The sequence below is a fragment of the Vombatus ursinus genome, unplaced genomic scaffold, assembly GCF_900497805.2.
Source record: "Vombatus ursinus unplaced genomic scaffold, bare-nosed wombat genome assembly UNPS02014786.1, whole genome shotgun sequence".
NCBI classification, from domain to species: Eukaryota; Metazoa; Chordata; class Mammalia; order Diprotodontia; family Vombatidae; genus Vombatus; species Vombatus ursinus.
In genome coordinates this window covers 4,720,535-4,744,425 of record NW_020954564.1, presented here as the reverse complement: position 1 = coordinate 4,744,425, position 23,891 = coordinate 4,720,535, and the positions used below count along the sequence as shown (strand labels likewise).

Here is a 23,891-nt window from a genome sequence, read left to right as displayed (position 1 = left end):
GTGACTGCAAGTGATATCATGACTTTTTTGTTGGATAGATTATCTGTAATTATCTTTAATTTATGAGAGAGAAGAGAGAGAGAGAGAGAGAGAGGGGGGGGTGAAGGGAGAGAGGGAGAAACATTTCATTTGTATACAGTTGTTTGCATGTTTTCTTCCCCTTTAGACTAGATTCCTTGATGGTGTGCACTGTTTTTGCCTTTCTTTGTATCCCTAGTGATTTGCACAATGCCTAACACATGGTAGGCACTTCATAAATGCTTATTGACTTTATGTGGTAGGTCCTGAACTCAAACCTATCCCTTCTAACCCCAAGCCTGGATCTCTTTACATTGTATCTCCAAATAACCTTAAAAACCTTAGTTTGCCTGGGATTTGTCTAGCAAATTTGTTAGACTATGAGTTCTTTGAAGACAAGGTCAAAGTTCAGTTTTGCCTCTCTCTTAACACCTAACTCAATGTTCTGCCCACAGAATACACTTAGATATTTTTTGGAGTAATTGTTTGATTTGCAGTTGATTGCCAGATTACAGTTGATTGCCAGATAGCCCTTGGTTTTACAAAGTGGGTTTAAAGGAGAAATCACATCTATAAAAGGCCTTCCTGTCCCATAAGAAGAAGGAGGTAATGGTAACTAAGTCCATGCCTTGGGAGAAAGTTCCTATTTTATATCTGCTTGCTTACTTAATTTATTTATTCCTCTTTGCATATGTATAAATATAGCTCTGTGCAGATCTTGGCCAAGTTCCTACATGCCTACGCTCTTTAGACTTTCTGTAAGAAAGTCTCCCAGACGACAAAATGTTCCAAAGGAGCTGTATAATTATGTGGCATGGTACAAAAATAAAATTAAAAGAAAAAACATAAAACCAAAAAAGCCAAACAGACCTTCAAATAAACCATTCTGTGCCCCAGGGTGGCTGGAGGGAGAAAGCTGCTCATGTTAGTATAACAGAGCTCAGACAAATATATGCCTTTTATTTGTCCTTGATACCCAAGGCTAATGGCACCACTAAATGGCAAAGAGTAGATTCTATTACTATGAGACAAGAGCCAGAGATGGAGCTAGGAAGGAAGCTCAGGGTCACAAAACAAGCTCCCAGATGGGAATCCTGTTAGGAGGCAGGAATGTTTCATAGAAAGAGAAATAGATGTGGAGTCAGGTGAGTTGAATCCTGCTTCTGCTACTTAGTACTTTTGTGACCTTGAATTAATCATGTCACCTCTTTGGCCTTCAGTTTTCTTTTCTATAAAACATAGGGGTTACTCTAGAATCAGAGGTTTTAACCTGGGGTTCATGAACTTGGTTATTTTTAAAAATACTTTGATAAGTTAAATATGATTGGTTTTCTTTTTAATCCTATATGTTGTATTTTATGCATTTAAAATTATTGAGAAAGGTCCAGGGATTTCACTAGACTGCAAAAGGGGTCCATGACACAAAAACATTAAGATCTCCTGATCTAGATTACATAAGCATTTTTTCTAAATCCAATAATCCTGTGAATCCTAAATTCAACTGTAAACCAGAGACAAAAATCTGAGGTCTTTGGTGATCAAGGGTCTGGAGATCAGATTTCTTGACATCACTGATCAAAGGCAGAGCCAAGGCAAAGTGTTCTTACTCTCAAGTTTGTAGAATTGTGCTCCTCAGTGTGTTACTAACACATGCAATATGGTTTAGAATAAAATTAATTCCTGTATTACATAAAGAGTAGGAACCTTTATCCTTAAAAGCATGTAGCCTTGTAATCTGACTCTTTGATATTTCGAATCTGTACATTTAGGGGAAAGAAAAAGTTATATCAAAAGTGTCCTTTACTGGGCTTCTCATTACACTACAGGTAGCTGCATACTTTGTCTATCCCTGAGTCTTCTTCTGAGCCATAAGAAAGGGAAAATAATGAATGAAAGATTATAGTCTCACATGATTTAATCAATTAGTAAACATTTATTAATCACCTACATATCATGCACTGTGTTAGGGGCTGAGAATATAAAGACAAAAGTGAAATGGTACATAAGAAGATATAGGGGCAGCTGGATAGATAGAGCCCTGGCCCTGGAGTCAGGAGGACCTGAGTTCAAATCCAGCCTCAGACACATAACACATAATAGCTGTGTGACCCTGGGCAAGTCACTTAACCCCTAGTGCCTTAAAAAAGAAGAAGAAGAAGACATATAAAAATTTTTTGTTTTTGTTGAATCATGTCAGAATCTTAGTTACAAAGATACTGGAGTGGTTTGCCATTTCCTTTACCGGGTCATTTTATAGATGAGGAAACTGAGGCCACATGGATTAATGACTAGCCCAAGGTCACACAACTTGAAAATGCCTGAGGTCAGATTTGAACTCAGGTCTTTCTGAGAGCTAGTGGATTGAGCACCAGGCCAGGAGTCAGAAAGACCTGAGTTCAAATCTAGCCTCAGGCACTTTCTAGCTGTATGACCCTGGAATTTTGATACTAAGTTTAATGCTTTGTTTCTCCATACAACACTTCTATCTAGACTCTATTACAACTCAGTCCTGGTAAAACACATGACTCAATAATGCAGAATCAAGTGGTATTAGCACATATTTGTCCAGAGGGGGCATTATCCTCTCCTGCCTTTCTCATCTCCCTCCCAAAATGCCATCTCAGCAGCTAGGTGACCCAGTGGATAGAATACTAGACCTGGAATCAGGAAGATCCTGGGCAAGTCATTTAACCTCCGTCTGCCTCAATATTATTATCTGTAAATTGGGGATAATAATAGTACCCACCTCCCAGGGTAGTTGTGAGGATCAAATGAAGTAATAAGTATAAAGAGTACAGTGCCTGGCAAACAGTAAGTGCTGTGTAAATGCTAGTTATTTATTGTTGTTGTTTTTATCATCATAATCATCATCATTATCATCATTGTCATCCTCATTCATCATCATCATCATCATCATCATCAAGCACCCGAAGGAGACAAATATTCAGATAATTATACCTTGAAGGGGTGCTGTGATTCAGAATTGATAATATGTAGTTTGCTTAATTAGTGAGGAACATAAAGATTACAACTAGGATTAACATATTTACTCTTCCTTCTATGCTACCTAGACCTGGGTATTTGACAATGCTGAACAAGAGTGGTGACGGTGATAGTAGTAGTAGTGATATTTATGTATCGAAGGAACGAATGAATGAATGAAGATGAGACTATAAATGGAGGTGATGATAACTTGATATTGGGTGCCATTTTAAAGTTCTTAGTGTTTTAATATTCATTATCTCATTTGATTCTCACAACAACCCTGCAAAGTAGGAAAGATGGAGGTTACTACAGGGTATCCCACTTTGTAGATGAGGAAACTGAATGCAGTAGAAATGAAGTGACTTATCCCAGCTAATACATAATACTAATAAGACATTTGAGCTGGTAAATAATGCAGATGGCACTTGAATCCATTTCTTCTGATTCTTATTCTACAGTGGTTGGTTTGGAATTGAGGAAGCTGGGCTACATATTACCTGTGTGACTTTGGGTAAGTCACTTAACATTTCTCAGCTTCAGTTCCTTCATACTAAGAGGGGCTTAGACTAGATGACCTCTCAGGTCCTTTCCAATTCTAAATCTATAGGCTTAGCAAGATTAAAAGCTTTGAATGCTTAAGTGATAATGGATAGGCTTTGTCTTATCTGAGGAAAAATGCTAAGTGTGTAAAAGTCATTACTATAAAATTGGACACCACATTTTGTACACACACCAGTTTACAAAGAGCATTTGCTAAGGCAATGAGTGGTTGGTATCTCCACTGGTAGAAAATGTATCCATATTGATAAAGTCATAGATCTTTGAATTATTGAATAATAATAATTGACATTTTATAGTGCATTTTAGTTTATATGTGTTTTCTTCACAACATCTCTGTGGTAGTATTAATATTTTTAACTCTAGTTTCCAAACTATTAAACTGAGCTTTAAGGAGATGAAGTGATTTGTTCAAAGTCATATATTTAGTAAGTGGCAGAGCTGTTTTTTTTTTTAACATTGTTCCTCTGAACTTCAAGTATAATGAGTTCATCATACTTTGCATAGGCATTTTCTACCATTCAATCCATAATAAGGAAACTGAGGCTGTGTATTTAAAAGAGACGTATAGCTACTTTTAAGCATTTCCCAAAAGAAACCCTCTCACATTCAAGGCCTTATGTCTGGGGGTACAGTCATAGTTCTTTGTAATTGCCCTTTGGTTTTCAAGGACATAGCATTGCTGACTAGGCAGTGAAGAAGCATGTTTCTCCAAGCATACAGGAGGCTCATTCATCAGAGGATTGCAGAGTCAGATACTCAAAGAAAAGAAAATTCTCTCTGCTTCAGTCATACATGGCTCCCTGGGAATAGGCTTGCCAGCTTCTCTGACATACTGTTCCCCTTGTCTATAACATTTTATTGCTTGCTACAGATGATCAAGATGTAAGAAGTGAGTTCAGAGCCTCATATAGTATGAAGAATTTGGGGCATTACTCCCCCAACCTACCCCAAGTCAAATGTGACACAGAAAACAATTCTGAACAGGATTCTAGATTCACATGAACTCTCAAACCAAAGGGATGGTATAGAAAAGGTGATGGGTAAATACTCAGCAAGCCATGCACCTGAAAAGAATTTAGACTACAAGCTTCTTGAGACCAGCACCATGTAACACAAAGAGAATTAAACTTGGTGCCAAAATATTTTAACTAGAATTTTCTATCTAACATTTACTAGCTGTGACCCTGGAAAAGTAACTTCATCTCTATGTGCCTCACTTTCCATATCTATAAAAATATGGAAAATAATATATGCACCACCTACTTTGAAGGTTTTTTTCTTTGAAACCTTAAAGTAGTATAGAAATGTGAACAATTATGATGATAAAGGTGATAACTTCATTTCCTGTACAGTGTTTTGTATACAGCTTTCCACATAGAGAAAAAAAAAAGTTGTGACTAGTTGATTTCCCTCCTCCTACCCTAAGATATTCAGCCTAAAATAAAACCAGTGAGTGAAAGAGAGTCAGTATAGTACAGTGGAAGGAACAGTGGATTTGTAGTCAGAGGACTTAGGTTCCAACTCTACCTCTTCCACTTATTACCTGTGTGACCTTGGGAAAATCCTCTAATCATTATGGGCTTCAGTTTCTTCATCTGTAAAATGAGGGATTGGGTTAGATGATCTCTAAGGCCCCTTCAAGCTCCAAAATCTGTGATCCTGTGAAGATCTCCTGTCCTCCTTGCTGCTCCACTATCTGTTCTTGATATGTGACTATGTTCAAGTTGCTCACTTCAGCAATGTAACTCTGCCAAGAGGACATTTTCTAGGGGCCATTATTGGCCATCAAGATTGGGTGATTAGAGGTTCAGGACAGCCGTTGCTGCCGTGTGTCAATTTGTATTTCCAGCTTCTGACTTCAATGAAAGCAATGTGTTAAGAGCTGTCCATAGTGCTGAAGGGACCATCCCTGCTGTTACAAGGGTGATTAAAGCCTAGTTTCTGCTACAGTTTTCAGACGTGGTAGACAGCTACTTTGGGAATACAGTTTGTCTTGAGAAACTACTTGGTAATTCCCCTCCAATTGGTCTGCAATCCTTTTTTAGGGTCTGTATGTTCATGAAAGTGTTTAAAGAAGGTGTTGTATAATTAAGCATGTCAGTATTCTTGAACTCCCCCCAAATGTTAAAAGCGCCTTTCTTTGACTGCTGATGAATATGTTAACAGGCTGTTTGAGGGATGTTTCCGTGCCTGTGAATTATGCCTAGGATTTATGTCCCACTAAGCAGGAGCATTAGGTATTAATAGGTGACTGGAATTGGAGTCAGGGAGTTCTGGGTTCAAATCCTCCCTCTGGTATTTTAAAGCTATGTAAGCATGGTCATGTCACTTGAATAAATGGAGCCTCAGTTTACCTTCATTAAAAAAGGATAATATTATTTGTAATACTCAACTTGCAGGGCTGTTGTAAGGCTTGAATGAGATAATGTATGTGAAGTGCTTTGCAAATGAAAAATTCACTATATAAATGAATTGTTATTATTATTTTAAGGAATTATTTGAAAAGGAATTGGTCTACTCTCAGACTGGTGCTAGTTATTTCTCTAGATTTTGCATTTTTCATGCTTGAGCACAAAATGAGTGAACACAGAGAGCTTTTTAGTCACAATGTATTGGAGCTGAAAGGAACTTTAAAACATTGAATGTTAGAGCTAGATGGGGCCCTAAAAAAAGAAGACTATTAGAGACAATTCTCAAAAACTGCAAATTATTAGCAACCTTGTGAAAGATTGCTCCAAGGAACTAATAATAAGAAAAATTCAAATGAAAACAACTCTGAGATTTTACCTCACACCCAGAAAATTGGCAGTGATGACAATAGATGCAAATAGTCAATATGGGTGAGGCTTAAAAAAGGGCAGACATGCTAATGCACTGTTGATGGAGCTATGAATTGGTCCAACTATTCTGGAAAGCAATTTAGAATTATGCTTTTTAGAAAAGTGACTAAACTATTGGTATCCTTTGACCCAGAAGTCTTATTTCAAGGCATATAACCAAAGGAGATCAGAGACAAAAATAAAGGTCCTAAATACACCAAAATATTCATAACATTTCTTTATGTGGTAGCAAAGAAATGGGGAAAAGTATAGCAGATCCCTATAGATTGCCCAATGGCTAAACAAATTGTGATAAGTGACTGTAATGGAATATTACTGAGCTGTAAGAAATTATGAATATGAATTTATAAAAACATGGTTTAAGACTTACATAATCTGAGACAGAGTGAAGTAAGTAGAACCATCAAAAGGTTATATAAAATCCTATGATAATGTAAACAGCAAAAGAAAAAAAAATAAAACTGAACATTTGTGTTCACTGATTATGCTTCACCTTGGAACAGAATTAAGAAGATGTACTTCCTTTCATTCATTAGAAAGGTAGAGGACATTTGATGTGGATGTTTCATACACAATTAGATATAGCTGATGTGTTTGTAAGTTTTGCTTAAGTTTTTTTTTTTCAAACTTACCTTTTTTTTAGTCTTTGTTATAAGAGATGACTAACTGGATAGGAGAGGGGAAGGGATATCTTTAGAACTGAATGAAATATGAAAACAAAAGTTATAAATAAAAGTAAGATACATTTTTAAAAAAGAAAATTAATTGTTAAAATATAGACTCATAAACTGGTGGAGTTGCAAGAGACCTTAGAGATCATCCAATCAAACTCATTTATTTACATGGGAACCTGATGCCCAGAGAAGGGAAATGATTTTCCCAAATTCATACAACTAATGAAAGAGTTAGGACTAAAACACAGATCTCCTGAGTTCCATCAATTCTTTCCATTACACCTCACTGTTTGCTGGGGTGTGGGTCTAATTATCTCCTCTGTCATTTCCTAGCTGTGTGGAGGAATATAAGCTGGCTCCAGATGGTAAATCCTGCCTCATGCTATCGGATGTCTGTGAGGGCCCCAAGTGCCTCAAGCCTGATTCTAAGTTCAACGACACTCTGTTTGGGGAGATGTTGCATGGTTACAACAACAGGAGTCAGCATGTGAACCAGGGCCAAGTCTTCCAGATGACTTTCAGGTATGAGTTGGGCCTTGTCTATTCCATGTGGATATAATAAGAGTTGTGTCTGAATTATTCGATTTAAATGCAAGGCAAAAGAAAAGGAGTAGAAGATTAATATTAAGCACCATTGAACATATTAACTGAACACACTGAAATTTCTGTCCTATTTCTTCATGTTTCCACTTTTACTTATGGTTTTCTGTATCCTACCTCAAAGTATATGGAAGTATGGATATAATTTCTGTAGTGGAAAGAACTGTCTTTGTCATCAAAGGACTTAGGTTTCAATCTCATCTCTTCTACTCGGTATCTGTGTGACATTTGACAAGTCACTTCCCTGCCCTAGGCCTCAGTTTCTCCATTGGTAATATGATAGGGCCAGATGAGATGATTTCTAAAGCCCCTTCTCAGTCTGAATTCTATGATGGTTTCAGGTACTGCCAACACTGGGGAGAAGCTGCTCTCTCATTTTATTGGCTTCTCTTTGTGAAGTAAAGAGCTTCGTTTTGAGCTATTCTTGGTTCTAATTTATCTTTTGTGAGTCTAAAGGCCTATGATCCCAAGCACTGCTTGTTAACAAACCTGCAAAAGATGAGAAGATTTGGGGAGGGATATTCCCTGCTTCCTTCACTATTATCAAGCCTGCTTGAACCTCAAATCTGTTTGGGGTCAGTATTCTCTAGATCTAGGCATTAATCATTAGGATGCCTGAAAGGTCAGTGCTGTAAAATAATGACACAATTTTGCTCAAGAGAAAGAGGTATTTAATGGAGACTATGAAGCACATAGACTATAAGGGAAATTATTAGCTCAATAACAACCACATAAACTCAATATAAATTGGAAGCTATTGAGCACATGGACCATCTGGGGAAATTCCTTGCTCGGCATAAACATACACATCTATAAAAAAATTACTCAAATATAATGAAAATAGAATCCCTAACAATAATCCTGAAAATATGACACAATTGTTCCTGAAAAGAGGATGACAATGGATTATTTCTCATGTTCCCAGTTGGGCACACCTTGAAATGAGGTCTTGCAAACTTCCCAAGTTTGAGAACTTGAGAACTGCTCAAGTTCCTGAGCAGTGATAAGGGAAAAGAGAGAAGAAAGAAGGAACAGGCTGCTGATAATTACATTCTCCAGAAGAGAAAATAGCTAGGAGAGAGGTGGATGTGGACAGGCACCCTCCTAACCAACTGGAAGATAAAAGAAGAAGGATGGTAATTTGGAAGGAAGAGAGTAAGAGTAAGGTTAAGGGGGATGACATCAGATGACCTGCTTTGAATCTCTAGCTACTATTCCCGGTCAAGTGATATACCACTAATTATGTCTCTTCTTGCTAGTACATAAAGTTGCCCCTCAGCTCTTTCCCTAAGGGTAAAGTCTAAGTTCTGCCATCATTAAAGCTTCAGGTGGGTTGTTTTTCCTTTCCATGGTAAGAGTTAGGTTTATATTAGAGACAGGGTATATGGGATAGAGGTCGTCCTCCCATTAATGAACAGAAATCTACCTTCTTGATCCAGGCCACATGACTTGTTCAGGACCACAGTTTTAATTCAAGAGAGCCTATTCAGAATTGAAAATGACTTCTTCAAGCCCATTATCAATCCCACTGAACCAACTTTTGGAGCCAAATGCAGTAAGGGATCCCCACTCCCATCCCCTTCTGTTCAAACAGCAAAAAAGTTATGAGTTATTAGCTATGATATTGTCATGGCTGGTTTAGCTGAGGAGAGAGGCATCATAAAATGATGTCCTTACATGTCCTTAGAGTTCTTGGGGACACTATCGTAAGAGCAGCATTTAATGACCATTTTCATCTTGCCCATCTTCTACCAATGATCATTTGCAAGTTGAACCTCTTGTAAAGGCCAGCAGGCTTTGTCCTGTCCACCTCTGTCTTACGTCTCATTTTCTAGTATTTTCCTGGCCTTGGGTTTTAGTAAATGCCTTGAATAAAATGTCCCTGATGATCCATATATAGATTAGCGTCCTACTCTTCCCACTTTCCACCATGCATAACCAACTCTTATCCTCTCAGAAACAAAGCCCTGCTTGAAAGAGGTTAAACTTAATCACAATCTCTTTCTGGTTCATCTCTCTATTTCCTGCCACACAAAGTAACCCAGAGATTTGGCCTCCTTACTTAGAAAACTCTCTGACTAAGGTGCAGCTTATGATTGCTTTGTAAGCTGAAGTCCCAATCCTCAATCCGTCACTTCTCTGTCCCTGTCAGTAAGACCCCTGGCAACTAGGACATTGGAAATTGCAGCAAAGAGAGCATTTAAGTGGCTCTATATGCTACCCCATACTCCTGCCGTTGGGACAAAGATATTTGTTAGTTGACTGGAAGTTGCTCTTGGAAGTGTCCAGGTTGTCCCTTTCTGACCATTCCAAGTGCTGTTACTTTAATGTGAGGATTAAAATAAGTGAGAAAGGGGAGGTGCTCAAGGTTAAATCCAGTCATTCAAGGAAAAAGATTTGGAAATCTCTATTTGGTTGGTGTGCATTAAATTGCTACTTGCCTGACTTCCCTCAGGACTGTTGATGTGGTCTAAAAATTAAGCTCAGGTCCCACATGTCTGGGACATACTCCCTTCTTGCTCCAGCCCCTTCCTTGGAAATATATTCTATATAAGGCCTTTTCAGATTATACAACCCCCCCCCCAAGCTGCTAATGTATTTCTTCCTATTGAAAAAAAAAATCTTGCATTTATTTTGTATGTCACATTTTATATTTACTTATATGTGTACATGTTGTTTTCCTTTATAAAACATAAGTTTTTTAGAGTTGTTTTTTTTTCATTTTTCCTTTGTAATACAGTGTCTAGCACAAAGTAAACACTTAAATTCTTGTTATTAATTATTCAGGTGGTAAAGTGGATAGAATACTGTACTTGGAGTCAACAAATCTTGAATTTGAATCCTGCCTTGGTCAGTTATGACTCTAGGCAAGCTACTCAACTTCTCTCAATCTCCATTCCCTCATCTGTAAAATGGGAATAAATAATAGCACCTGTCTCCTAGGGTTGTAAGGATCAAGCTAGAGTATATGTGTGTGTGTGTGTGTGTACATATATATATATAGTGCTTTGGTATTATATAAATGCTAGTTATTAGCAGTAGTTGTATTGATTTCCCTCAGAGGCATGTAAAATAAGGATTCTTTGATGCCCTTATATGTCTCTTTCCAGGTAGCTAGATGCAAAAAGAAGATGCTGGCATGGCGATAACACCTAACTTGGGTAAAAAAAAGCCTGTATTCTAGTCTTGGCTTTAGTACTTTCTTCCTATGGATCCTCAGTCAAATCACTTTAGTTCTCTGATCTTCTCATTCTCATCTGTCGTATGGGAAAAATAGCACTAGTACTACTTGCCTCTCTTGGATGTTGAATGGAAAGCTTGTTGTCTGCTCTGAAGTGATACATAAGTATTATAGTTATTTTTCCCCATTTTAACACCTCTTTCTGCCCCAAAGTAACTTGGAAAGGTTCTGTATATACTGTGTTAGATTTCCTCTTACAAATAGGAACTTGGGTGATAAGCATCCATTAAGTGAAATAAATGGCTAAGCTATTTGAGTCCTCATAACAACTTGGTTACCCAGGACAAAATCCAGTCCTCAACATGGATGCCTATCGTATTGATCCATGTGACTTAAGGGCCATGTACCTCCTTCCCCAGCCCCCCTACCCCCCACCCCCAGCAAATCCCTTGCTCTGTTACCTTTCAATGGTGCCTGAGAATTCCATTGGTATCTCTTCAAGAGCCATCTTAAAGATGTAATATTATTCTATGATTCTGTCAAGTATCACAAAGTAGAAAATTCAGTTATTCAACTACAGGGATAAAGTTTGATCTGCTAGACTGCTTATCACAACCTTACTTAGATTTCTCATCTATTTCTTCAGGCCCTGGATCTACTCCAGTGGTTCTTAACTATTTTGTGACTCATAGGCTCCCTTTGAAGCCTATGGACCCCTTTCAGAATTATATTTAAATGCATAAAAATACATAGAATTAAAAAGGAAACCAATTATATGAAATAAAGCTATCATTTTTTTAAATAAGGCTCATGGACCCTAGGATAAGGACCCTTGATTACAGAGATCTTATCTCTGGTTTCCCTCAAGTTTATAAGAGAAATGATTTGGGGAATGTTTTTTCCCCTAATTCATGGGACTTTGGGGGGAAAGAGTAATGTTCTTTAGGAGGAAGTGTTGGTTTAGAGGCTTCTAAAGCTTGATAAAGATGTAGTTCTAATGCTTTTCTTCCCTCTCTCGTCCCAGAATATGGCACTTAAAATCCCCTTCAGGATCATTTACCCTTCTAAATGATGTGCAATAGGTCAGATTCATGCTTCTTTTCCACTTGGCTTTTGATTAAAGTGGGGTTTGGCAAGGTTTCATTTCTGGTTAAGAAATTGTTTAAAAATTTCTCTTTTACTGTTACTTCTCACTCTCTGCTTTCAACTATTCATTTTCCTTCAGCTCTATCTGTGAAAATCTTGATGTTGGCCTTGGATGCTAAAGAACAACAAAAATCTAGTGAGTGAGCAATGGAGTGAACAGTATCTCTGCAGTCAGGGGACCTGGATTCCAATTCATCCTTTAACAGTTATTGCTTAAGGGACATTAAGTAAGTCCTTTAATGTCTCTGGACCTCGGTTTCTTCATCTGTTAAAAGTATTAAGACTAAAGTCCCTTCTTGCTCTTAATCAATGATCTTAAGTGAACTCCCACTCTGATCTACTCTAGGATTGAGTAATGAAGGCCAAAGAAGAAAGCTGGCAAACAAGCCTCAGAAATAACAGAGGAATGAGGCTGTTTAAGAGTGTGGGTTGAGCCTGGACCAAAGATAGGCTGTGAAAAAGTCATACTAGAAATAGAATACCTTGTCATAGGATAGTGCAATGATAATAGGATGTCAGAATTGGAAGACACTTTAGAGACTATATAGATGAGCCTCCTGATTTTACAGATGAAGGAACTGAGATTTAGAGAGGTTAAAGGACTTGACCAAAGTCATGTAGTTAGTAAGAGGGAGACCTGCAATGTGAACCCTGACTCCAAATCTAGTGTATTTTCCTTTCCACCGTATTTTCACTTTCAGGAATGACTTGCAAAGTAGGGGATGGTGGAAGATGCTTTACTCGAAAGGCAACTTTCAATCTGCTTTGATTTCCAGTGCATATATTACCATGTTGAAAACACTGTGTTAGATATGCAATAGAAATTCTAGATTTGGCACCAAAATTCCCCTCTGAATGTGGCATAAGGTCTCCATTTTTTTTCAAGTCAAGGAAAGCCAGCCTTATTTTTGCAATGTTCACTCACCCACATCACACATGCTGAGGATACTGAGTCAGAGTTTACCAAATGGCCACTGAGACTGACTTGGTCCCACTATTTTTAGCTGTCCAATGGGAAATAGGCAGCCATTGCAGAATCTCTCCATGTTTGTGATGATTTGGAACTCCATCTTAGAACAATGCTTCCCCTGTTGAAACACTGTCCCCTCATTCTCACCCCTTCTCTCAAATAAAATATTTCATTCTGGGCAGACCTGCAAGGAGGGGTAGAACAAAGTGGATCATTGCCTTGGGTACAATACACAGAAGAGGACAAAAAGATTTATTAGAATATTATGTTTTATATTATGTCTTTTTAAAAGGCACATATTTTAATGGAAGATAATATCATTCTCTATGGTATGTAGGGACTGATTTTGTCAAAAATCAAGGTGCCTGTATCAGAGTGAATATCCAAAGCCTAGAGCAGATATAACACACACACAACAGGACAAAATTTTTCTCACCTTACTTATGGTACAAAAATTCCTCAGCCACAGTCTGGTTTTAGACCAATACTTACCACCCTAGTAAAAACTAAGTATTACGGTTTAGTCCAATCTTATGTCTCTGTTCCTGCCTCTTTCCTGCCAAGAAAAAAAAAGGACAAAATGGGCTATACTGGACCTATGTAGTTAAATACCACATTCTTTTTTTTTTTTATTACCTTCCCTGGCTTTCCTCTAAGATTCTGCCTCGTTGAATAGGAACGTACTAGAGGGCTTAGTAACATCTTGACTCCTCATTTAGCCTAGTGCATGTCCAGGACTAGAATAATAGTTCCTACCTCTACAGTGCTCTGTGGTTTATGAAGTTCATTATGCACAACCACTCTAGACAGGAGACAGTATACTTTTTTTTTTATCCCTATTTTAATGATGAGAAAACTGAGGTTCACAGAGGAAAAATGACTCGTTTGTCGCTTTGGGTAATAAGTGCAGGACTTTGGATTTGACCCTATGTCTTCTGCCACAAAATCTCACTGGTCTTTCTACTATATCACCTCATCTCTAGAAGACTGAAATTGATTCATTCAGTATATCTTAAACACCAGCTGACTCTAAGGAAGGCACTAAACTAGATGTTGTAGAAGACATGGCAGGTCAGCTCAGAGTCTGGAGGAGAAAAAGCTTCGGGGTCAGATGACTCCAAGAGCATTAGAGGGTCAAACAGGCATTTCAGAGAAGATCTAGGAGCCTTATATCCTAGGTAATACCTAGGGAAGCTCCCCTTCCTGATTTATAGCTTGGAGATTAATTCTTGCATATCCTGTTGCTTCTCTTAAAGTTCCTGATACTTCAGGATAATACTTCTCAAAGGCAAGAAGAGTTGAAGTACGTTAAAAAAAAACACCTTGTTATCAAGCTCCCACAGATTGGCTTACACTATAGCTGAAATCTTATTTCTGTACAGATCCAGATATGGAATATCGTCTGTTAAATGGAGACAGTAATACTGGTAGCACCTCCCTGTAAAAGCATAATGTAGTGGATAGAGGGCTAGCCAAAGATTCAGAAAGACCTAAGTTCAAGTCCTGCCCCTGACAGTGGCCATGCTACTCATCCTGTCAGTGCCCCAACAATTCTCTAAGAACACAAATTGCAGAACAGATGCTGATATTCGTTGATAGAGGGAGTTTATTTATTTGTTTGTTTTCCTCACTGGAAGTACCCTATACCACTGAATAACAAGAATGGTCTACCCCCCCACCAAAAAAGCAACAACAACAACAACTGCTTCACAGGATCAAATAAGGTAATATAGATAAGGAACTTTACAAATATTAAAATGTTATAAAAATGTCAGGTACAATTATTATGACTAATGTTCCCCTTTATCACTCTACCATAAACAAAACTAAAATGTCACTATTACTCCCTTCATCAGCATCAGCAGTCTTGACAGTTATGTACTTACTGTTCAACCTTTAGGGCTCCCTATTGTTATTCTAACCTAGAGTCTGTGGACCACCATATCGCATATGTAAATTAGAGAAGTTGGTCTGGACTTCAGGAAGCCAATCTTACCTTCTCGAGGGATGTTTTTAGCTATTCTCTTGCAAGCCCCTTGGGAGGTGTGCCTTTACATAGTGTGTTGTAGTGCAAAGAACTATAGACCTGGAGTTAAAAGACATGGGTTATAGCACTTTAAGGCTTGTAAAGTGCTTGACAAATAATCTTTTTTTTTTTAGGCAATTGGAGTTAAGTGACTTACCCAAGGTCACACAGCTAGTAAATGTCAAGTGTTTGGTCTGAGGCCAAATCTGAACTCAGGTCCTCCTGGCTTCAGGGCTGGTGCTCTATCCATTGCACCACCTAGCTGCCATCTGACAAGTATCTTATTTGATCCCCACAATAACCCTGGGACATTGACGATAGTATTATCTCTATTTTCACAGATGACAAAACTGAGGCTGAGAGATGTTAAATAATTTGCATAGGGTCATACAACTAGAAAGCATTGAAGTAGGATTTAAACTCAGATCTCTAGGACTCTATTCACTGTGCCACCTGGATGACCTAAGTTTGAATTCTGGCTGCAATACTTAGCTATGTGAGCATGAGAAATGATATGGAAGAGTCCGCTTGCTTGGGGACTGTTTTTGCTTTTTCATGGTATCCTTGGCACTTATGAGAGTGCCTGACACATAGTAAATACTTCATAAATGCTTGTTGATGGGTAATATAGTTAATAAATGGCAGAACCAAGTTTCTCCCTCTCCATTCTACAGCCATCGTCCAGAGAAACAATCATTTACTCTGTCAGTAGTGCTTAAACAGTAATTCCATAGGCTATTCTGTTCTAGATGGTTCTATAGCCTAAGTCTCACTAGAGCAAAGAGGAAAACTCGCTGAGTAGACCTCAAAGAGTGACCAGGAGCAATTCATAAGACAAGGAGTACATGGTTTGTCACCAAGTGCATCTTCCAGATGGGCTTCTATGGCTTTCCTTTTTGCTTATCTGCTTTCCTTCCAGGAAGGAAATGCCAGCAGGGGTCTGAGATTGTCAAGAGATGGAAGGCGAAAGGAAAAGCTACAGCAGAATGAGAAGGGTGAGAAGGAGAAGAAACAAAAATTGGGGATTGAGCCTTGTTGGAAGCTGACATAGATCTTGGGGCTTCTGTCTTTCACTTCTCTCCTGACAGTGTCAAGCTTGGACTTTTTTTTTCATTTTGTGGGATTTATCTTAGAATCCTAGACTATTAAAGTTAGAGAACTCTTTATCATTTTAGAATGATATGATTACTACAGAATCATAGGATTGAGAGCTAGAAAGGACCTTCAGCATCAGTTAGTTCTGCTCTCCTTTAACAGAGGAAGAATCTTAGGCCCAGAGAGGTTTAGTGAGTTTCTCAAGGTCACATGAGCAGAGCACCCACTTTTAGCTCTGGAAGGGGATTGGGGGTGTTTGAACACAAAATTTTTTAACCAAAAAGTACCACGAAACCTATGATGTTAGGGCTGTTTGAGATATCAGAGCATAGTCCAGAATGCCCTCTTTCATTTTACAAAGAGCATCTAGATCCCCAAAAGATTAAATGACTTGCCCAAGTTAACACAACCACTTGGCTTCAAAGCACCAATCTGCTCCCTGCAAATGCTAATTAGATAAGAAGGTTTTTGTTTTTTACCTCACACAGATGGCAACCTAGCAATTCAGATAAGGAAGAACTGAAGCCCTTCCCCTGCATTGACCTGAGGCTGGTGGATTTGTGTAGCCTTTGATGCAGATAACAATTAGTCTCCAACTTACACTATCTTCTCCATAAGTTTTAATGACATTATTCTCCTATGTGCCTGACTGCTCCTTCTCAGGCTCCCATGCTGAATCATCATCCATATCACAGTCTGGAACTGAGGGTACCCCTTACGTTCTGTCCTGGAGCCTCTTCTCTTTTCTGTATTTGTGGTTGATTTGTGTAGCCTTCCCCAAACTTTGGAAGTCCCAAATTAGATGATGCTTTAATCTCATGCATACAGATTTACTTCATTCCCATTACTGTAGCTTCCCTTGCCCCTAAAAGAGGCATGTGTGCGAACACACACACACACACACACACACACACAGTGGTGAAATGTTCCATGAATAAGATGGAAGAGATAGAATAATAGAATGTGAGGGGTAGAGGTAGGGGGTGGAAGGGGATTCCATTCCTGCTTTGAAGTTTCTCTCTGGCCACAGAGGGCAGAGCCAGATCTCAGCACTATAGCTTGGATCACGTCATTGGAAGACTTCATGGAAGAGGGGGCACTTGAGTTGTACAGTTATCCCTTCCACATTGTTACTTTCCCCATCATGGTTTTGTTATATGGCAGGTCAGGATAAGAAATTAAATGGGAATTTTGGGGGAGTTTTACAGAAGCCACAGAGGATAAGTGAAGACCAGCAGACAACAGGGAAAAAGTTTAGAAAGTTTAGAAACTCAGAAATGCATAAAATATGTATGTTGTATTGTGTAATATCAGCATATTTTATCTTTTAATACCATATATAAACTCAAATTTTACAATAAGATACTGTAAACACCTTGTAGAAGAAAAAAGCTCACATTTCTCTGGTATGAGGGAGGGCCAAAATTTTTTTCCTGGATTTTTCAGATCATGCAGGTGCCACACTCTAACCCACATGATGTCGAAGGGATAACTATACTTTTAATACTGGATAGCTTTTGATAGGCAGGAGAAAGGACATTCTAAGAGGGAGTGTCATGAGCAAAGACATAGGACATTTGAGGAATGGTGAACAGTCTAGCATTAGGTGAAGAAGTGTGCTAAAAGATAAGAAGGCATAGATATGGTGGTGGTGTCAGGTTGTGAAAGGCCTATACCAGACAAGGGAATCTGAACTTTGTTCAGTTGGAATTAGGAAGTCATTGCTAGCATTTATATGTCACTTTAGGGTTTGCAAATTATTTCACATACATTATCTTATTTGATCTTCGAAACCCTGTGAGACAGGTACTGTTAGCCCCATTTTACAGATAAGGAATCTGAGACCAAGAGAGATTAAATGACTTGTCCAGAATCACACAGCAGAGAAAGTATCTGAGGCAGTATTTGAACTCAGGTCTTTCTGACTCCAAGTCCATTACCAATTAATAGTAGAATGACGTGCTGAAAGCTGTTCTTTAGAAAAATTGCTTTAATGCTTACTAGCTGTGTGACCCTGGTCAAGTCACTTAATCCAATTGCCTAATTTTTAAAAATTATTTTATTTTATTTTATTTTTAAACTTCCTATCTCTCCCCATCTCTCCCAGGCTAGAAATGTAGGGGCTACTTACAGGTCTGGTCCCGCTGTAGTCAGTATAAAAGCCTTGAACTGCTCCTGTTTTCTTCCTGAGAGTTTTCTCTTCCTTAGATAACCTGATATACCCCTACTCCTGTTAGCTTACCATTTCAATGCCAAACTTAATGGGGCATCCACTAAGCTTAGCCCATTCCTGAGCTCAAAAGATCCACTAGTCAGAGCATCCCAATAGATGGGATTATGGACATGTATCATGACCATCAGAAAAAAATTCCTTTAGCAGCAGATGAATTAAAGGACAATGTAAAGCCAGGGACTATTAATGTATTGCTAGTATAATAACCCAGGCAAGAAAGCCTAAACTAGAGTAGTAACTGTGAATCAAGAAGGAAGCTATAAAGGCAAGAGACATAATGGGGATCCTTCTTATTAGAATGCAGTATTTGGAAAAAAATAGCTTCCTTATTCATTGATATCAGGGTTGTGCTTCTTTGTGGCTGTCTGTACGATGAGATACAGTGAAAAGAGTCCTGGATTTTGAAACAGAAGCTTAGTTCAAATCCAAATTCTGACACTTATTAGCTCTGTAACCTTCAAAAAAAATCACTTTCCTTCTGTACTCCTTAGTTTTTCTCTTCTTTAAAAGGTAGGAGTTGGGTGAGGCCATTCCATAGTTCCCTTCCAGATTCAAAACTGATCATGGTATAGAGAGATACATAGAAAGATTCTTGTCCCTTGACTCTCTCTCCACATGCTAGAAGCCCTGATAGTCCTTAGATCCCAAATTGTCTTCTCCATATGGGTGTTGCTGAAGATATATGATATCAAGCTTCAAACGAGATTCCCATGATAATCCTATCTGGAGTGACCAAGTAGGGAGAATTCTCTCTCTGACTAAAGCCAGCCTTGACAGACAGGCTTGACCTATAATACACTTGATGCATAATGCAATGCCATTTTTTTATTTTTATCATTTTCATTTTATTTTATTTGCAGCACATCTTTCATACTCATTCAGAAACTGGGTTTCTGAGTACATTGACACCAATGGGAAAGTTGGTTATCTGAGAGCAGCTTGGGAGTTGGATGTTCAAATGCCACGGTTGGGTGCCCAGATCAGCTCCTCTCTTATGTGCCTGAATTTCAATTTGAGCTATTATTGGATAGCGGCTAAGAGCTATTTACCAGCATAGCGTGAGACTGAATTCTACTTCAGCAAAAACTGGGGAGAGTATACAAATACCTGGGCATCTCTATTATTATTAAATACTTTGGTGAATCTCATATGGTTAAAACTTAGGAATTAAAGAAGTAGACATGAACATTTGGGGGAGGACAGGTTTTTTTAAGGATTTTTTTTTAAGATTTCAACAAATTGGCTAAAATTAAGAAATAGAAATACATCTTTTACCCAAACTTTCCATTTTATTCTAGGGTTTCACATCTCTAAATATACCAAACATGATAATTGTATGAGCAAACCAAGTGATAAACAGTATATTTTTATGTGCTTAAACTAAAAAGGTTATCTTTGGTTCTGAAAAATCTTTTGTAGGGGGAAAACATAGTGTATATATATATATACACTAGAATGTGAGGGGTTGAGGTAGGCAGTGGAAGGGGATTCCATTCCTGCTTTGAAGTTTCTCTCTGGCCACAGAGGGCAGAGCCAGATCTCAGCACTATAGCTTGGATCACATCATTGGAAGACTTCATGGAGGAGGGGTATGTGTATATGTGTGTGTGTATGAGAGAGAGAGAGCAATGTTTGCTCCTCCTCAAACCCCCTTCCCCCCACTTTCTAAAAGAAAGAAATGGGTTTTAGAATTTCCAGATAGATTGCCTTTCTGGGTAGAGGGAGGCCCATCTGAATTAGTAGAACATTTGAAAGGGAGGCTATTTTCAAGGAAATTCACTTACATTATCCTTCAGTACACACAGTAACTCAAGCTAGGCTAAGTGTTGCCAAGTGGAGGTCCTTAGGGAACCTGCTGAACAGATAAGGATAGATTGTAATTAGCACAGTAATTGTTTGTACTTAAATGGGTGCTACTAAAGTGATTGGAGACAGTATATTCTCTTAAGTATATTAAACATTCCCTCCCCCATCTTGTTTACACTACTAATTTGCTTAGCAAACTTTTTTTTTATAGACAGTACAAAGGTAAATTTCCACCCCACCCCAGCCCAAATTATCTCCCATTGTCAATTAGTGGGGTGTACATTAATGAGGTCTTACTGTATTTGCAAAGTGCTCAAGCATCATTTGTGCCCTGTTCCCTGGAATGATACCCATGGGAAGAGGTAATTTGTCATTGTTGTTCCTGGGAGGGTACCTGTCTTGTTCTTGCAGGTTTTGCCCTCTGCGAGCTAGACGGAGCAATAATTCTGAACTCTTCACTTCAGGTGAAGAATAAAGAGTTTAGCAAGAAAAGTTAGGCAGAGCCTGGATTGGAACTGAGGCTTAGAGAACAATGAACTGGGAACCAGGAGACTTGGGTTCTAGCCTTGGGAAGAGTGATGCAGTGGAAAATCAATGGTTAGGGAGAGAGAGCTCCTTGGTTGGAGTCCTACATCTCCTATCTACAAACGGCCTGACACAAGGCAAGTTCATTAACCAGGGAAGTCCTCCTAGGTATCTGAAGAACAGGGATAAGACCACTAGTATTTTCTACCTTGTATGGTAGTTGTGAGGAAAATATGTTGTAAACTTTGAAGTGCTATAGAAACACTATATATAATTGTTGTTATTGTCACTACTTGGTTTCTGTGGACCATGTTTTCTTCATTTATCAAATGACTCTAGGATTTCTAGGTCTCTTCCAGATGCAAGTTCTATGAGTCTATGACTAAATCATCTCTTAGGCTCCCTTCTTCCAGCTTTAAAATTCTGCATTTCTAAATAAAAACAGGTTGCTTTTTTTTTTTTTTTAGGAGATAATGATGTGTGTAAGTTGTACTAAGGTCCAGGGTAATTTTTCTGCCAGGAAGAAATGATTTCATTGCTGGTAGGATTTTGCTGTATGTAGATACCTCAGCAGGATTTTTCACTGTATATTTCTTTCAGAAGGAAAAAAAAACAGAAAGAAAATGTGATTCCATAAGGCCAGGGAATGAATATTAATAAACCTACATAGGCTACATGTCTGTAGGAGGAAGGGATTTTTTTTTAAAGAAATAGGTGAAGGGTTATAGGATTTAGCATTAGAAGAGATTTTTAAGATTATATTCCAGCCCCTTTATTTTGCTGATGAGGAGACTGAGAGTCAGAGGGGTGAAGTACAGCTCACTCTTTCATGTACCCTTTCCAGATAACCCTCCCCTGCCCGATCTGTTAGTGCGTCCCTTCAGAATCACCTTGTGTTTATTTGGTATAGATGTGGTAAATACCTTTACACATATACCTGGGGCATGTTGTCTTTCTCTGTAGAGTGGGCTCTTTGAGGGCCGAGACTATTTCATTGTTGCCCCCGTGCTTGGAATTTAGGAGGTGATCAGTCAGTCAGTAAGCTTTTATTAAGCACTTATTGTATATGCCAGGTACTGTTCTAAGTGCTGGTGATACAAATGCTAGTAGAAACAAATACAGGTCCTGCCCTCAAGGAGTTTACATCCTAGTGGAAGTAGACAATACATTATTCGGTCCTTTTGGTCATGTGCAACTTTTCATGACCCCATTTGGGGTTTTCTGGGCGAAGATATTGGAGTGGTTTGCCATTTCCTTTTGCAGTTCAGTTTACAGATGAGGAAACCAAGGCAAACAGGGTTAAGTGACTTGCCCAGGGTCACACAGATATTAAGTGTCTGATGTTGGATTTGAACTCAGGTTTTCCTGACTCCAGGCCCAGATCTCTATCCACTGAGCCACCTAACTGCCCCAGACAGTACATTAAAGGAAACTAGAAAATACATGGGAAGGAGACGAAGGAGGCCTGAGAAAAATCCAGAGAGGAATGAGACTTGACTGGCCTGGGCGCTCTCCTTAAATGGAGGTGTTGAAAAGAGATGTGAAATTCAACAGAGAAGCCCCAGGGCCAGAGCATGTTTCCAGGGTATTAATTCTAGGACTAGAATGAGTTTTCAAGATAAAGAGCTGGGGGCATGGTAGAACAGGGCAGCGAGGTGGCTCAGTGGATAGAGAACTGGGCTTAGAGTCAGGAAAACATGAGTTCAAATCCAACCTCAGATACTTAATACCTGTGTGACCCTGGGCAAGTCACTTAACTCTGCCTCAGTTTCCTCATCTGTAAAAAAAAATTGGAGAAGGAAATGGCAAACAACTCTAATATCTCTGCCAAGAAAACCCCAAATGGGAACTTAAAGAGTTGGACATGACTGAAAGGACTAAATAACAACATGGTAGAGGAAGTCTTAAGTGTAGCCTGAAGAGGATTTAATAAATGCTTGTTGATTGACTGGGTGACTCATGTAATTAAATAGCAGAAGTGGGATTTGAACCCTGAACTTCTGTCTCTAAATCCTATTCTATCTGAACTCTTCTATTCTTCCCCTTTTTAGGGGAAAACTTTAGATAGAAATATATTTAAGCACGATTCTCCTGAAAAAGCTGGTAGTGGGTTATTGGATATGAATTAGTTCAGAGGCCACTGAGCACAGTGGTAGGGCCTTTGTGTAATCTCATCACTAAATAATTACTATTCTGATAATGCTTGGAAACACCTCAAAGGGGGCTTTGAAGATGCCGAAATGAACATTTATTTTTATGTCGAGTAAGATCCTCAGATGAGGCCATTAAATAAATGGGCAGTTAATTGTTTGACTTTTTTCCCCCCTGAGGTCAGTAAGGCTGCTTGGTATTCTGTGCCACACATGTACGTGTGTGTGTGTGTGCTTGCATGTGCACGAGCATGTGGTATAGCAAAGATGCTGACCCTGAAGTCAGGGAGCTTGTTTTTGATTTCTGCTTGTTTCTGACTCTTTATGTGGCCTTAAACTTCCCTAAATGCATTGTTCTATTTGTAGATTACCAGTAAGAAATAGAAAGAAATACCCATAGGTATTGTAAGCTTCAGGGCAGCTAGGTAGTGAATAGAGCGCTGAGCTTGGGATCAGAAAGACTTATCTTCATGAGTTCAAATCCCGTTTCAGACATTTACTATCTGTGTGACCCTAGGCACTTAATCCTGTTTGCCTCAGTTTCCTTATCTGTAAAATGAGCCAGAGAAGGAAATAGCAAACCACTCCAGGATCTTTGCCCAGAAAACTCCAAAATGGGGTCAAAAGAGTCAGACGTGACTAAAACAACACAACAACATTGTAAGCTGGGGAAGTAAATGGGGAGTCAGCGCAGGAGGGCTGCAGTGAAACCATTCCACAGTTCCTTCTCAAACACCAAAAAGCTGTTTATAGTAACCCGCCCAATGTTAATAGTGTGTATGTACACATATATACATATATATACTTAATGTACATATATCCATGCATATATGTATGTATACATTTATAGCTACAAAATACTTTACATATATAGTCTCATTTAATTATCACAGTTACTTTGTGAAGTAACTGTACAAGTGGTAGAAATACAGATGAAAACACTGTGGCTCTTAGAAATGAATAATTTGCCTAGGGTCTAGAATCTTGAAATGTAAGTCTCTCAATAAGGACAGGGCCTAGAACTCGGATGCAGGTCCTCTAACTCTCAGTCCAGTGTTCATGTGACTCCAGGATTCAACTG

General features: G+C 38.7%; 1 protein-coding gene across 2 annotated transcripts in view; it reads left to right on the top strand.

Annotated features, from left to right (window-relative positions):
• The window catches only part of LOC114047046 (astrotactin-2), a 1,078,351-nt gene that overhangs the window by 593,387 nt on the left and 461,073 nt on the right, over nucleotides 1-23,891 (top strand). For both annotated transcript variants that reach the window (XM_027867720.1, XM_027867721.1), the window contains one exon: nucleotides 7,412-7,600. In XM_027867720.1, coding sequence (XP_027723521.1) covers nucleotides 7,412-7,600 — 189 coding nt within the window. The remainder of the gene's footprint in view (nucleotides 1-7,411; nucleotides 7,601-23,891) is intronic.